We start from the raw sequence: 17,600 nt of genomic DNA, 5'->3' as shown, positions 1-17,600 counted from the left end.
AGCACAGCAGTTCCAACAAAGAAACTCAGTTTTACAGGGGCAGCTGTAATAAAAAAAGCAGCAAAGTGAAGTGCTATAGAGCTAATCTTATCCATATTGAGTCAAACAACTTGCTGTGTAAAATATAAGAACCACTACAATCATTCCTTTTTTTTTTTCTCAATTGGAACAACTTAAATGTGGACATAGGACACACAGGCGAACACTGACCACTGTAGTGTTTATTCCTTCCCTAGTAAGGCAAGAAAGAACCTTTTAATAGTTTAATTTTGTGAGTATTAAACAACTAGTGTGAAAAACAAGCTGCATGTAAACTATTTCTACTGCCTCTGCTTCAATGACTAGCTGAGGCAACCTGTCATAGGAGGTGTTAATTGGCAATAGGAGTACAAGTCAGAAGCATGTTCCCCATCGTCCTAACCCAGCAAGGCTAGGTCATTAAAGTGGAAATGAATTCTTTCATGCCGACTTAACCCTTTCAGTACATATTTGCAGCTGTTATAACTGAAGACAATTGAGAAAGACAAAGTAAAACTCACACTACTTTGGAATGTAAGTATTCACTAACCCTTTTCCTTTACCCCTCTACTTCCTTCAAAGTAGTCATTCCAGACAATCACATTTGTTTTGAAGGTGGGGAAAAAGGGGCATTGGGGTATAAACACAATGACAGCCATCGTAAAAAAACGATTTAGCATATTAAAGGATACATGCAAAGATCAGGCACTCAAAGTGAGCTTACAGCTACTGTTTTCACTGAGGTAAATCCAGTAGTGAATGTATAGATCAGAATGGGAGGAAAAGCACTATAGAATACATGCTAAAAGGACACAAAAACCTGAGAAGTGAGAAGAGAGAGTGAGGTAGGGGTGATAATAAAAAGACTCTAAAGTCACTTAAGCATTTCTTCTCTACTTAGCCAATGTAGAGAAGAGGTGTAACCTGATATGTTGACATATACCCTAAGAAAACCATACCTCTTTTTACACATTGATAAACCTAAAAATCTTATCTAAATTATGACTGCGGAGCAGTTCCCTCTGTACTGAGACAATGCACTTCAAAACAAACAACTGCAGTTCAATCAAGGGAAGCAACAAAGTGAATAATCTCGATGTTTTAACAATGTGGTCATGAAAAACACCAGAAGCAACGCATTTCATTTCCCATAGCATGGGACAGTCAGTCATGGCACAGCAAATTATCTTATTTATAAAAATAAAATCCTATAGAGTTCATAAGAAGGGGGAAATATACTGATTTGCACTGCAAATCACACACTAATTAGTAGGAATTTAAAATTTTATTGCAGTTTTCCAGCTAGTACACACACAATTTTACAGTTAGTTCCACATCAACAGGATTGTATTTTGAAGCGAGCATTATGTCTAAACAGTTTGTATGTTTAGGCCCATTTTTATACCAATTATAATCAAGCATACATAACAGACCACAAAATACCATAAGCCTCAACAAACAGCCTAGATTTCTGAAAGGATCACATTGTCTTGTTACACCATATGTCAGATGAAATAAAAATTACAGTAATATGTTTAGTTTCAGTCTTGTAGACTCCAAAATGGAGTAGGGATGCTAGGGAAATATTATGGCATCAATCGTTGCTTTAAATTAAAAATATCTTTGTGAAAAACTTTAACAGGCTGGATTAAAGAAAGAACTGCCTCAGTATGTTTAACAAAATCCTGTCTCCTACAAAAAAATTCATCCAGGTTCACATTTACAGCAGAACTCAACAACAACAATATAGATGGATTTGAAACATTCAACATTTCCCACCTTCCTCCTCTTCAAAACCCAAAGTTACAGAACACAGAACTTTGTATAGCTCTGAGCAGTTGGCTCAATGGGTTGGGATCACCAGTTTGCAAACACCTCCTCAGCAGAGCCAAAATTTTACTACCTCTTTGTTTGTTTTAAATTAAACAGAACTGACAGAGAACATGGCCAAAATTCTAGTTTTGTGTATATGCAGGAATCATCCAACAAAATTTAGCTTATGTTTCTAGCCTGCCCATTCAAGAGATCTTGAGTAGAAAAAAAGAACCCTCAGTGATATCCCTTGCATAGCTAACAACTGCACAGAAGTACAGCAATCCACCTACAAGAGTAATGCAAGATTTCCCACATACAGTCACAATGCCTAAAATCATCAAAATTATTTTATAATGTCTTCTACCAACAACAGTGTTCCTGTTTCTGAGGTTCCCATAGAAAATACCATTTGAGGTGAAGGCTTACGGCTTAGTAAGAGAATATATATATATTTAGCAGGATTTCGCACTGGTATGAAGCCAGTTTAGTTTATTTTGAGATAAGGTAAGCTTAGTTTTGCTACGCTATACTTTGTATATAGAGACTTGTACTGATTAGTCATTCTGGTTAGCCTAATGTTTTAATAAGAAATACATATTATCCAATGTTCAAATGCATTAGGAATACGCTGATATTTACATATTTGATGCAAATTGCAATATTCTGACTTTTGTATTACCAATGCAGCTGTAGCATGAAGTGGCCACTTACGTTTAACTATTTTAAATTTGCTGAGACACACAAAAAAGCAAGGGAAGGTAATGTTACATCACTGCACAAAGCACAGATAGCAGAAATCCATATGAACAGGGTGACAAAGCAAATATTGTTTTGTGTATGCATATGTTTTTGAGAAGAACTACTGCTCTTCACAGCTTGAAACTATAGAGGAAAGAAAGAAAAATTCAGAAAAGTTCAGAGAAATTGTTATCTATTCCTATCAATACATAATCTACTGAGGTTTAGAAATGAGATACTGAAGGAATCAGGATTTGTGAATTTTTCTCTTCCTCCAGAAAGCTGTGCTCAAAGCTCTGTTTGATGCTGTCTTATTCTAAACAGCTGTGTCAAGCAGTCCAGGTAGCCCTCTGTGGACCCTGCCTGAGGTCACCCTAAAGCACACTAAAACCTACCAACATTAATGCACAAAGAACACTTCTAACATATGGCCCTAGTTGCACTGCAACTTATTATTCAATAGCACAGTATTTCAGATGAGGAAACAATTTTGATCACTATATGGGAGCTGTTTTCTGCTTACAGAACAGCATGTTACAAGTGAATAGGCACAATGAAAGAGGCACAAAAATGACTGCTCTTGTTTAGTCTTTTTCCTATTCTCTCATTACAACTGCACTCATTTCCTCACCCAAGTTTCCTTTGTCTCTTCTATGGGAAGTCAGCTGGACTACACTGGCAATTAAGTTGAGAAGAGAGAAGCTAATTGCCTAATTATTAGAAATAAAGAAGTTTAAAATCTGAGGCCAAGAGTAGACAGCTAAAAATGGTCTCGAAAGCTTACAGGAAAATAGTACATCATAGGAAGCTGATAATGCTCAGGGACAACCCACTAGCTTTGTTATTTTTAGTAAAGCATGACTGTAGAGTGGCACTTTAACACATCTTTTACCCCACGAAGAACACACTGTGGGCAAATACTCATCTGCTTAGACAATTGTATGACAGTCCTTAAAGTGACTCCAGAATGCCCCTGTACCCATGCCCCTGTTAACACTGTTGGATATAAATAATGTTACAATTACTCAACTATATTTCCAATGTAGGCAAACTGTATCAACTTTTAGCAATCCCCAACAGTCTTCAAGTAAGCCTACGCTATCCGTGAGGCTGGCATCTTCTGAGCGTAAGCAGATCTGGACCACATTGCTGCCATAAATATGATACACAACTTTTTCTGCTTTAATAAAGGACTGTTCAACCAACCAACGTAATAAGATACTCAGCTCAGTCAATGCAAGTAAAATAGCATGGTTTACTCTATCATGGGTGCTTTTCTCCCTTCCTGAAAATGGTCATATATATAAAACATATAACAAGCATGCATACCTGCTGGAGCAGGGAGGGACCAGCTGACCTTCAGAGATCTCTTCCAATCTTAACCATGCTGTGATTTTAGATACGAAAGCTGAGACTTTCTGTAGGAGATACTGCAGGCCATTATGTTCTTCAAAAATTTTATAGGAATTGATGTTGGATGGTTTTCAGTGGATGATTACTGTTTGTGACTGAGAAAATTTTAAAGCTTGCTGCTCTTTAAATGGGTTGATACCCTCTTGGGAAAGAAGCAAAATTGGAAGAAGTCACACAAGCTGTATTCTAGCTTTTTTTCTTTCCCCCGCCCCCCCCCCCCCCCCCAATCAGCTGGGATGTATATTGACTATTTTAGCAATAAAAACATTCTGAGTACTTGGAGACTTCGGTGGAAAATGCCACACAAACAGTGGCACAGTAATGATGCATAACTTCCAGAGCTGTAAATTCACACTTATTCTTCTTGCAGAGTATTCTCAGAAGGAATATCAGAAGTTTGAAATGCATGGGAAGCAGAGAATTGTGTACCATCACAATTCAGGCCACAGGGTTTATATAAGAAGGGATACAGGAATGAGAAAGTCACTGAGGTGTAATAGATACCAAAAACTATAAGAAATGCTCCGTGCCATTTGAAGAAAATACAGCTAAACAAAACTACACAGTTCCTTACATTAAAGGCAACAGCATTCAACAGACACACTTGTATCCTCCAAACTAAGAACAAGCTGTTTCAAAAAGCAATTAACTACAATAATGTTCAGTAAGTTGCCTTATTACACAAGGGGATATTAGCATGCAGATTAGCCAGCTAGAACATGCCATTTACTCCAAGACACATCAGTTTATTCCAATGAAGTAACTCAAGGAAACCTGCATTTAATTGATAATTGGAAATCAGCAACTGTGAGCGTGACCCTCCTTTGTCTGCCAGCTCACCAACTCTTATTCTGAAGCCTTGCAGAAAACCAAACCAATAGTGCTCTATTCCAATAACCATCCTGGCTAGATTAGCAGATGAAACAGAACTTTGTATCAGTGGCAGGTCTCCCAAGTTCCCACGGTGCCACAGATTTACTCAATGGGACCACTATGTTCTGAAAACCCATGATAACATGAGGGAAAAGGTTCCACGGAATCAAACACTACAATGCTTTAAACCTCATAATCAAAGTGACAGTTTTCGAGTGCCATTTACAATGCCCTAATCTGGAAACATCCCAGCTAACCCATCTGATCAACTATTTCACAGATGGAAGCACTTGATGGCTAATTGGCAAGTCCATTATTCAAATAAAATAGCTATCTGCACTTCTATTTTCTATATTCCAAGTCAAGGGGTAAACATTCCTTGTAAGACACAGGTCACTCCTCTCTGCCTTCCATCCTGTTTTTATATTCTCCCCTCCCCCCACCATCAAATATGTTAATTCAGAAATAATTTTATTTTCCATGTAATGCACCAGAACATTTGTATGCACCAACACAACAATGGAAACCACTAGTTTAAAGATACATTAAGAAATGAAAAATATATATTTTTTTAAATATCACTTATTTCTCTGCTTCCTACAACACCTAGACAGAAATAGACCAGCTGTGTTCATGTGGAGAAGAACTTGTATAGCTTGGGTTACTCTTCTAGTAGTCATGGGCAAACAGCTCTGCTCTCTTCATTTACTCACACTCTGAATCAATATCCACTAGGACTGCCTAATAGAGACATATGTGGAACTCATTTCACTAGCAAACAATAGCTCAGCGTACAAAATGAAGAGGAGTGTTGCTCCAAATTCCTGCCTGCTGCTTAAGAAGAATGCTTTACATACCCCACAAAGCCTGTTGATTTGTCTGCAGCAAATGTACAATGCAGAACCAAGTACAAAATCACCAGTGAAATTTAGTGGTGGGCAGTATTTCAGGGGATACAACCGGGAGATGGAAAACAATGAAACAGAAAAGGGAAGAAAGAAAAAATGGCAAAGCGAAGATGCAGGATGAGAACGTGCATGAAAAGGAAAATGAAGGTATTTCCAAAATCTGAACTCCCATGATCAACAGAAGGGAAATAAAAGGATTAATAAGCATCATATCCCTTTCTAACTGTTCCCCCACATCTTATTAAAAACCCCTCACTCACTCTTCTCAATGTATATCACACAAGCAGAAATTCAAATGCTGACACTACCAGACAGCTGGGAATCAAATTATGCACAAAGAAGGTCTTACTTATCATGCCAAGGTCAAAACTAACATAGGTATCGTCTCATACAAGGAACACAAAGTTAATGACTAAGTTTACTACCAGACAGAAAACACCATGGATTGCTTATGTGATGCCAATGCATCTTCATTCCTCTTTTCTTCTCTCTAAGAAGGCAGTCCTTGTCAATCTATGACTAATAAAGAAACTGTTCATAAAATTCCTAAACAGTAAGTCACTGGATGGAAAACACAGTTAAAATATGCATGTGGTTATTCTTACAGTGATATTGCCTTTCTCAGATATTTAGCAGACACACATGCAGACATATGTGGTCATTGGTATTTAGCACAGACCACCTCCGGACAACTCAACATTGAAACCAAATAATTTGCCCTAAAATAACAAATCAGTAATATGTTGATAAAGCAAGCAATAAATAGAGAAAAAATGGATTTGCTAGAAGTAGCTCCCAAGTAGAATACAAGACACCTAAAGACTTCCAAAAAGAAAGATGTAAAACCAAACCCAGGAATAGCATATTGGAGTTTAGATGTAATGGGGAAAGCAAATAATATAATACAGGTGGTATTAGAAGGGTGAAAGAGACAGGTGCTGTTGAAGAAACTAAGGCAAGTCAGTGAAAAAGTATTTCATGGTAGCGATCAAACAGTAACCATGCTTACCAGGCATTTGCTGATAGTCAAATATTTGTTAAAAAGCAAATCAAATCAACTATCAACTGATGTTATTTGATACACAGTCCTCCTGCTAAGAAATCAAAAACCGTCGCTAAAAGAAAAATAATTGCTGAATCAAGTTAGATTGTATTCCTTTGAAAGCGCTTCCTTTTCCATAAGTCTCTACACACATATGATTCTTGCCTAACTCCAACAGGTAGTTTTACTATGTTCAACCTCAAAAGCAAAACCTCCAAAGAAAAGCAAAGTTTTATACAATTGTTTGGTACACTGCAGGGCAACCCACTGGTAGTAACTCTGTCTACCCCACAGCAGGACAATAAATGCTCAATTTCTCCCTTCCACCTCAAAGTCCTCTTATTTATGTCTCAGTCAATACTCAGAACAGAAGTGATCTTTGAATGTCCATCAAAACACCATATTCTAAGGACACAAGATTATTCTTTTTAAGTATCCTTCCCACTGCTTCAGTAAACCAAAGACTACAAGAGTAGCCCAGATATGCACTGCAAGCAGCAACTTGCATAAAGAGCAATTCAGTTTTCCACTTGCTTTTCAGTCCAACACGTTCTCATCAATTCATTTAAGATACAATTCCATATTTAAACAAACAGAGCAGCTTTTCAGGCCAAAGCTGCCAGAGGAGTTCATCGAGCTTCCTTTGACTGTTATATTCTATTGTCTGCTGCAGTTTCCTATCAAGCCTTAAATTAAAGCTGAGAAATTCAGAAGACACCCGAGGAATTTAACTGTAAATTTAAAAAACAGCTTTGATACGCATCAAGTTCAGAGAGGACCAAGAAGTGAAAGCTTGAGTGATTAGACTGCACAGATGTTAAAAAACTGAAGAGTCATGAAGCAGGCTGGCAGCTCGGGGGAACAAGAGAAATAGCTGCTTAAGAAAGTGAAACTAAAAATAACTGAGGACTGATTGAAGATTCACTAAAGGAGTGTGAATAGAATTTTAGCTATAAAGAGGGAAAAAAATATTCATAAAAAGTTGCAGCTAATTTAGCCAAACACCTAGAGGCTGTAATCACTTTAGAATATGCACCAAATGCTTCAGTACTATACCACTGGACACAAAGATGTCACACACGACCAAAAGCATCCATAGGTTTCACAATCTTAGTCATTCCAGAAGCAAACACACACATCACGAAGGTTGAGACAAACAGAACTGATTCCTCCCAAAGCACAACAGCCTGGCGTAGAAGAGGATCCCTCCCTGAAGCAGATGAGTTGTGAAGGAAAAGGCCTTCTACTGCATACAGCTGGAACCAATGGGACCGTGGAGTTCCATCCTGTACGTAAGGAAAGGATTCCTCCTAGAAGCCTCAGGCAAAGAAGTTCTTTTCCTCTTTTTCTCCTGTATCAACAGTAGCCAGGAAAAAGCCTGGCAGCCTGATGTGATGAACTTGGTTTTATTTTGGAAGACACCAACTGGTCAACAGAAAAAAAAGCACCTGAGACTTACACTGAGGAGGTAGGAGAGACCACACACATGGACTTCATGCTGGAAAAGGATGGCTGCTAGAGGGGTCTTTCTACTGTGAGCAGAGCTACAGAAGCAAGGACAATAGCCAGCAACATAAGAGAGTACAACACATGCAGGTGGCTACAGCTACCTTCAAGTGATGAAATACATACATACTTCAGTCATAATGCCTACCACAACCCCATTTAAGAACTGAATTACTTATTTTACAAAGAAGCAAATGGGTACATTTGATCACTTAGAGCAATAATAATGTTCTGAAAACCCCTATTATTGGAAATCCATTTTGAATTTTGTTTTCTATTTTCATGGCTTTTGAATTCAAACTAGAACCATTCAGATACCACATTAAAGGTTAATAAACATTCTATAAACCCACAGTGCCAACACAAGCGTTCACACCAACAAAAGCAGTCAGACTGTAGCAAGCAATGATTTGCATACACATTATAGCATCTCTGAAGTCAGATATTATTACTATGAATTCTGTTTTTTGGGGGGAGGGTGTTGTTTGAAAAAATAATTAAAGGCATTTCCAGTAATCGATTAATATAAAAAAGAGAAAATGTTGACAAGCTGTATACTAACCTGTCCCAGGCCAGGCATACCTCCTCCAAGTCGCAGAAGTCTATCCATATTTCTAGAGAAACGGAAACAAAGGAAAAAAAAAATGTTCCCAGGCTCTGAAGTGTTTACTAAATTGCTATCTATATAATTCACCTTCAGTCACTCAGTATGTCAAAAATATTGGTGGTAATTACAACACAACATCAGACTTCCTGTTAATTAACACCACATATTAATTCAAGAAGCTGTCTTCCATGCTAATTAACAGACCTTGTTTTATTGCTTTGGTTTTGGGCTATCCCCATTTCTGAAGATGACTACTCTTGACAAACTTCTCAAAACTTTTCTATCATTCAATTAACTGCAGGAGTTTTGTTGCTTAAGAACGGCACCTACATCCAGGAAGTTCCTGAAACTTCAGACATACATGCAAGCTTACTCTAATTTGTTCAAAAAGCATCAATACAAATGTGAAAGTAAGGATTTTAGCATCCTCATTAGTAAGTTCTGCGCTAATTAACTTACAGCTTGTCAGTTACCATCAAAACTACATGTGAAAGACACTGAGCAGATTATGGATCTCTGAATTAGCATCAAAAGCTTTTTTTTAATGAACTCATTATACTAAAAGAAATACTGTAAAGTAAACATTTAGTGTGTATATAGTTAGAACATTAGTGACAGTGCAGTCATTCCATACATTTCCAGTGTTGTATGTGGCATTGCTTCCGTGCAAGATTATTCCAATCAACGCAACCAACTCGTTACCATCTTGGAAAGAAAAAAGTCATTTTTATGCTGCAGATTTTCAAGGACTGACCTCTAGGAATGAGAAATGCTAAGGTGCCCAACTAAAGAATTAAACAGACGCTTATTGCTCCGCAGTTTATTCACTTAATATTGTTGAAAAGCAGTTTAATCTTTCATCCTTGTCATCTAAGTAAGGATTCTGTTCCAGGTGTAACAGTACTTTAACCTGCTTGACTTGTTCAGTTTCTTGGTAATAGGAAGCAAGATCTACTGAATATTACTGTTAAAACAACTGCTTTCAGCTGTTTCAGCATTTACAGTTCAAGTCTCACAGAAATTAGTAAACTATACTGGCTTATTTTAGTTGTAAAATAGAAGAGATGTAGTGAAGTATCAGAAATTATACTCTTAACTCCACAAGTTGTAATCCAATGCAACAAAGCCTGAAAAGCGATATTAGAGCATTCAAGAAAAATCAGGAGTGGTGTTTCTAAACTACATTCATCCTCAAGACAGACATTACATCATGTATATCAGAACTATACATTGTCTGAGATTTATGTACATTAAACATATAAAAGTCGTTACACTGAAGGAATTAGGATATCTTCTGAAATTTGTTAGTCTTTTTACCGATTAAATACTAGCAGGCTTTATTTCAGTTTAAAACAACTATTTCAAGCTTCTTGTAACACCATGAGAACCTGTAGCAAGATGTGCTCTTCAACTCCTATTTTAGCCAAGTCCATCCATCCATTTCAAACAACAATACCTAAGACACGGATCAACAACAAACTATTTGCTAATCTCATTCTAGTTCAATGTTTTGTAGGACACATTTCTAAGGCAAGCAAACCTTACAACTGCATCCTCAGCCACCAGAATGTGCTTCCTTAAAACCACCTTGGCACTACATAAACTAAAAAGGAATTTATTGAAAGGTTATAGCTGTCTCTTCAGATAGCCAGTGAAAGCAGTTTCTTTATTACAGGCAAAAGCTGAACACAGCATATACAACCCTTCATCCCAGTCTACACTGCAAATCAAGCATTTTCATTGAAAGGTAAAGTTCACGTTTAAAGCTATTATGTGAGTAAATCATAAATGGCTTCTATGAAACACCCATAAGTATGAATTAAAGCCAAATAAGTTTCATTTTCTAGGGTAGACAAGCATCCACTGAAACCCAAAGACAATTATTTATCTGACACTGACAATGGCTGAAGAGTGGCAGAAAAGTAGAGTTAAGCTATTAAAAATGGAGTTTTAATCAATCATGATTGTGTGCTTATTTTGAGAAATCTGACACAACAACAGGTAGAGACAATGAAATAGAACAGTGGACACTTCTCCTGTAAGATGTAGAGGTGTTTTACCCACCTGTGTTTGAGAAATAACATTGGATAACAAATTCCATACCTCACTACCTTTTGCTTTAGCAAGTGGCATACAAAAGCTATAACCAGCTCATTAATATTTTATTTATAGCATTTATTCTAGTTTCTAAACCAACAGAATATCTTAAATGTTAATGTAGAAATTATGCAAGTATGTTGTTTAATACAACAAAATGTGCTTATATACAGTGAGATTAGAACAACTACTTATACAAACTGTTTATCAGCATAACAGTCACAGGTTTTGGAACACCAAAAACCCCATTTTTTTTAAATGGAACTGTAGGGATATCACAGCCTATAGCCACCACTAAACTGAAAATGTTCAGATTCTTGAAGCATCTCCAGCAGATCTTTTGGAGAACAGAATCTCCAAAAACTAATTCTAGGTGCTACATAAATCAATTCACTAGTTCCATAGACTGACTCCGCTTAGAGCTTTTGCAACTAATATTTCCCTTTCTAATTTGCAAGTGAAGATGCTTTAGTAGGTTAGAACATATTTAGTCATTCATAAATATAAACATCTGAACAATTTATATATACCATCCAAATTAAAAAAAAACTGTTAATCCTTTGTGTCCAAATATTATTCCAGCAATAGTTTCAGTGTGAGTGATGATGCTTTTCAAAACTTAAGCAGTATTTTAAACCCTAACCAAGATAATTTAAGGTTTACAAACAAAACAAATCTGCATTTCTAACCTGGTGCTCAACAAGAGGTGACTGCAGAATAAACTCAGCAGAAACTCCCACTTTTTGACTACGAAGATGTCAGTCTTTCCTACAAAGCAAAAAAGGAAGGAGGGGAAGGAGAGAAAAAACAGTAAAATTAGAAACATAGTAGCATTAGAAACATTAGTAGCATAATGTAACAAGAAATGTTGCATTGACAACCTCTGAAAGGATAAAGCATCATTTCAGAATATCCCAAATAACTCTTTTTTGTTTTATTTCAGTAACATTCTTGGAGGGTTACATGTGCCACGTGTAGCCCAAACTTCTGTAACACAGTTAGAAGTTTATGAATATAAGGACATATGCTTAACATTATTAAGAGCTACAAAGAAAAGCCATGTTGTATTTTAGCTGATGAAATATGACTTACAATTGCACATTTATACCACCTTAACAACTTCACAAATCCTACCAAGTCTGTGCCAACAATTCAAAGCTAACAAATAATTTCTGGTGCCGTTAGAATAAAGTACAGCCCCTTGTTACTATTTTAGAAGAACTGTACTATACAGAGTCTTTGATGTAACCACAGTAGTGAGGGAGGCCTCCACATTCACCCGATCTCCAGTTGAAGGCTGCTTTACACCCAGTGTAGGAGTTCATAGCTGTGTTATCTTTCCCCCAGAGAACACTGCCCACTAATTGCATCCACTCAGTCTCTCACAACGCAGTGTTTTAAAACAGATCTGTGGCCATGATTTGATAGATATTTTTTTGCATTGTCAGTGTTACCATAAGGAGCACTGGGGAAGCTGCTGCTGCTTAACAACTTGACGCCACTTTTCTCAGTGCTGCCAGAGCAGCCATTTATGCAGCCCTGCAACAAACTGATAGGCTAAGAACAATGTTGGTTTTAACCCCATTCACTTCTCTGATAGGAATCCCAGAAGCAGCTGTCCTAGAACAGCAGAAAATGAGGAATTGGAAGAGCCAGCTGCTCTAAAGCTAGTCCAAATTCCAGAAGAAAATTACATCAAGCTAAAGTTGCCCAAAGAATGTCTCCACATGTCCTTTTTTTTGTTTGCAGGTATGTTTGGTTTTGCTTGTTTTATTTGTTTTGCAAACAAATGAAGTCATTTAACAGAATCCATTCTGAACCTCATCGCGAATGGTGTTGATCTTTCCAGAAAGTCAGGGATGAAAGAACAAGTCAGTGCTTCCCAGCATCCATGGTCGGGGTGGAACTGCACCACCACGTCCCAAGAAAAATCATTACATTTCTGCCAGTTCTGCACAAGTGATCGAGGAGGGATCAGATGAGGCAGGACCACAGCAGGAAGCAGCTGCACTAGCACAGGCTGCAGACTACAACCAGTTCAGAAGCCTGCCTCACTTGCAGCCAGCTGGGCACCCAGCAGTCCTGCACTCTCTTCTCTAATCCTTTCCTGGGATATAAGAAACAGTTCACTGGGTGCCATGAAGTGCAGCAATATAGCAACTGTTATCAAACTCCGCCTGGGTCAGTCTGGGGCACAGTGGATAACAAAGATGCAGTTGCACCAAGGTGAGCACAGGAAAGAGAGTGACACTGAGCAGCAGCTTGGCAAGCCTTCAGCCATTGGACACAGCTACTGAAGACAAACAAGAACCTACATTCTTGTATGCATGACCTCTTCACACACACACACACACACACACACACACACACACACTTCCACTCCAAGCCATTCTAAGTCAATTTTAAGTCAGTATTCAGACAAAAACTCCTGCATGTAACAAATTGAGAAAATGTGCAGGGTAGGAAATACTAATGTCATTCTACTCTTTCCAAAAGGAACTGGGATTCATAGTGCAAAAAGTCTGTCATTAATGAGTAGTGTTAATGCTGCTTTATGGGCAGCTCTCTGCCACAGAACACTACTGTAAGATACAGACAATTCAGACATCAAGAACTACAGATATCAATTTCAAAAGCATATTTTAACTAGATCTTCCACTTCAAACACAACCCAATAATATCTAATTTAAGAGAAAACGAGCTTAGCAGCACCAGAATGTAGTTTATGCTTCTGTCCTGATATCTGCCTTCTCTGTTCTCTCTTCTCCCCTGGTGAATGCATACAGCAAAGTAACACACAGCTGAAAAAGTTTTCCCACATCTGGTAACAAATGCAGAAAGCTGGTGTTGATTACATACCTACCTGCATTTATTTCATATTTTATACACATAAAGTAAACATATAAATAAAAACAGAGAAAAGTTTCCCAATTCACAGAATCTTTCATTCCCTTCCTTTACAAAGACAGAAAAAAGTACGTTGATAATCACATAATCATTAAGGCTGGAAAAGATCTCTAAGAACATCCAGTCCAATTGTCCACCTACCACCAATACTGCCCACTAAACCACATTCCCTAGTATCACATCTACATGTTTTTTTAACACCTCTAGTGACAGTGACTCCACCTGTTCCAGTATTTGATCACTCTCTTGGAGAAGAATTCTTTCCAAATATCCAGTCTGAACCTCACCTGGTGCAACCTGAGGCCTTCAGCCCTAGTCCTATCACTGTTACCTAGGAGAAGAGGCCAGCCTCCACCTTGCCACAACCTTCTTTCAAAGAGTTGTATACAGCATAAAGGTCTCCACTGAGCCTCCCCTTTTCCAGACTTTTTCCAGACTGAACAATCCCAGCTCCCTCAGCTGCTTCTCATAAGGCCTGTGCTCCAGACCCCTCACCAGTTTTACTGCCCTTCTCTGGTCATGCTCCAGGGCCACATGTCTTTCTTGTAGTGAGGGGCCCAAAACTGAACACTGGACTCAAGATAAAGTCTCACCAGATTTGAGTACAGAGGGATGATCTCTTTCCTGCTCCTGCTGGCTGCAATATTTCTTTTTCAAGCCAGAATGCCATTGGCCTTCTTGGCCACCTGGGCACACTCAACCAACACCCCCAGATCCATTTTCTCTACACAGTCTTCCAGCCACTCTGCCCCACATCTGTAGCATTGTCTGCGGTTATTGCAACCAAAGTGCAGAACTTGGCACTTCATCTTGTTGAGCTTCATCCCATCAGCCTCAGCCCAGCTATTCAGCCTGTACACCTCCTTCTGTAGTGCCTTCCTACCCTCAGACAGATCAACACTTTCTCCAAACTTGGTGTCATCTGCAACCTTAACCGAGGGTGCACTAAATCCCCTCATCAGTAAAGAAGCTGAATGTGACTTAGCATATTTCAGCACACATTCTGAAACCTACTTGAAGGATCTTAAATTGCTGAATCTCTATGCACAAATTCCATACCACAGTGAATTCTTTCATATTTGGTATTAATAATCCATGGTGTAAGCCCTCAATGGAAGAGAATTCTACTGGATTGAAAACTCCAGAGTGGACAAAACAAACCAAAAGGCCACCAGAGAGCCCTAACAGCAGCAAGAATGCCAGAATAGGCTCAGTTAACAAGAACTCAATCCAGTCTGAAATTGCTACACTGAATAACTTTCATGCTACACTGTGTAACTTCAATTTCCCCTCTAGTAACTGTTTCTCCACCTGCCCTAGGAGGACTACAAGGCTGAGTTTTGTATAAGTACTCTCAGACCTGGGGTCGAAAAGCGCTACACAGCTGATAAATTAACTACATTATTAACACTAACTGAAAAAGTGGATTAAGGTTTCTGCTGCAAATGTAACACAATTCCAAGAAGCAGCTATGAAGGTAGAAACAGTTTTGTATGGGAAGAAAAAAAAGAAATCTGTTACAGATAATTCTCAGTTATTTGTTCTTTGAAGAATAATAGACCAGAAGCAGACTAACCCAGGCAGGTTGGGTCTCCTGACTTTGCTTTTGGATTCCTGATGTACCGCAACCAGGACTAATCCTACTACACTGTTGCTGAGCTGCAGTTACAGAGGTAATCCAGACTGAAGACAAATGTCCTGTACTGCTGAGAACACCAAGTTACAAGTTTGAAGTACATCAAGTACAAATTAGCAGTTAAGGGAACAGTCATTAATGAATTGCATCACCCTAAAATGAACTTTTTTGCTTTAAGCGATACATAGGTAACGAGCTCCTCTAAACTGTGCAGTAGGGACAGCAAACATACAGCTGTTCAGGAACAGTTCATCCCTACCAAGCAGCCATCATGCAGTTTCCTGCTGTTCAAGATAGCCAAACTACCTGTCCCTCTCAATTATGCCAGAAGACAGGGTATAAACAGAGCCTGCTTAAATCCTTTCCTTGCTTCCACAACAGAAGCTCTCAGCCAGTGCTCTTCTCAGCAGAAGCTTCATCCAACTGCACACCCTACATGCAAGATACACCTTGGACACACACTGGAAGTACTAAGCTATTAAGCTTCATGCAAACCTGGAGGGCTGTTCAGATTGCCTGGCACCCTTATGGCTATTTGTAGCTTTCAAATACGTTTTATAAAACTCAAAAAAAAAAAAAAAAAGAAAAAAAAAAGAAAAAAAAAAGAAAGAAAGAAAGAAAGAAAGAAACGACTACCCCAGTCCTTGCAGCCCCTGTGGGACTTGCCTGTCTTAGCGAAAACAAATACCTCTTTAAGTGATGACCTCAGCGCGCACTCAGCTCTGTCAGCTGTTTACAAGTGCCCAGCTACGTCACTTCAGTTCTACGAACAAGACTGAGCTCTGCTGTATACAAGGTTCAGCGCTGCTGCTCGTGATAGTGCCTCAGTTCCTACACAATCCCATTTCCCCCAGTCCGGCGCGGACAATCCTTATCCCCATCTTCAGCCCTTCTAGCAGCAGCGCTGCGGCCCACGAGGTCCCTGACAGACGCCCGCCTCTGCCCCTAGAAGCTCCGCGCCGAGACAGCGGCAGGGAGCGCAGAGCGGGAGCTGCCTAAGGTGAAGGGCCGGAGGGGCTACGCTGCTCGGGCCCCGCGCGGACCAAGGCCCGGCTCGGCCCCTCCAACGCGGCTCCTTCGGGCGCCTCCCGCCAGGGCCCGGCCGCCTCCCCTCCCAGCGCTCGGCCCGGCCGCAGCCTCGCGTAAAGAAGGCCCTCGGCGTCCCGCCCGTCGCTCGTGCCCGCTCCCTCACAGCCAGGAGAGGCCCCAGACGCCTCTCTGACACGAGCGAGCCATCCCACCAGGCCCTCACCTCCGAACGGAGCCCGCTCCGACCACGCCGCCTCGGCCCGGGCCGCCGTGAATCAGCCGGATCTCATTCAAAGCCGGTCCGCCCAGGCCCCTGCGTGTGCTTCCCGGTTCAGAGGGCGCGCGGCGGAGACTTCCGGTCCCAGAGTCGGGTAGGGGGGGGTGAGGGGCAGGGCGCCATGGCAACGCGGGTTGCTTGGCAACGGCGGGTGCCGCCGGCGGGAACACGCTCAGCGCTCTCGCGCGGGAGATGCTGCGACCGTTAAACCGCCACTCCTGTGGCGTGAGGCGCTTAGGCGAGACGCGAGCGGAAGTTGTGGGCCTGAGGGCACTGAGGGAAGTCCGGGAGGCTCCTCAGGTATCGCAGTTGCGCTCGTGTTGGCTGTTATTCTGCCCACCTACACTTCCACCGCTGTCACAAAGTTACCTGGAGCTCTTGGAGCAGAGACGTTCAGAAGGTCCCTAAGGTGACACTGACGTGCTGAAGTGAAGCGCTCAGGCGGCTTTGCTCTGAAGGACTGAACGTTAGGCTTGTCTCACGCTCAGAGCCCAGCTGCATCCAACTGGCATCCGTGCACAGATAAGCAGCAGATAGGATGGCTGTATGTTCTAAAAATGTATCATCGAGTCAAAAAGAGAAGGATTAATAGAAACGTTGCATGCAACCATTTCAAAAGAGGTGTGAGAACTGAGAGCAAAGTAATAAAGTGGTCGTATGTATGAAAAATCACATACGCAGAAATGGGAAAGAGTGGAATAGTAACTTTTTCCATACAAAGATGACAAATCTGA

At 40.1% G+C, this 17,600-nt stretch overlaps 1 protein-coding gene across 1 annotated transcript in view; it reads right to left on the bottom strand.

Moving 5' to 3' along the window:
• PSMD14 (proteasome 26S subunit, non-ATPase 14) overlaps window positions 1-17,390 on the bottom strand; it is a 45,939-nt gene extending 28,549 nt beyond the window's left edge. The window contains exons 1-3 of the mRNA XM_072342420.1: window positions 16,813-17,390; window positions 11,707-11,785; window positions 8,876-8,927 (exon numbers count right to left, since the gene is read on the bottom strand). Coding sequence (XP_072198521.1) covers window positions 8,876-8,923 — 48 coding nt within the window. The 5' untranslated portion in view covers window positions 8,924-8,927; window positions 11,707-11,785; window positions 16,813-17,390. The remainder of the gene's footprint in view (window positions 1-8,875; window positions 8,928-11,706; window positions 11,786-16,812) is intronic.
• Between the last annotated feature and the right edge of the window lie 210 nt (window positions 17,391-17,600).

The sequence above is a fragment of the Excalfactoria chinensis genome, chromosome 7 (assembly GCF_039878825.1).
Source record: "Excalfactoria chinensis isolate bCotChi1 chromosome 7, bCotChi1.hap2, whole genome shotgun sequence".
Lineage (NCBI taxonomy): Eukaryota > Metazoa > Chordata > Aves > Galliformes > Phasianidae > Excalfactoria > Excalfactoria chinensis.
The sequence above is the reverse complement of the archived record's forward strand: the minus strand, read 5'-3'. Positions and strand labels throughout refer to the sequence as shown.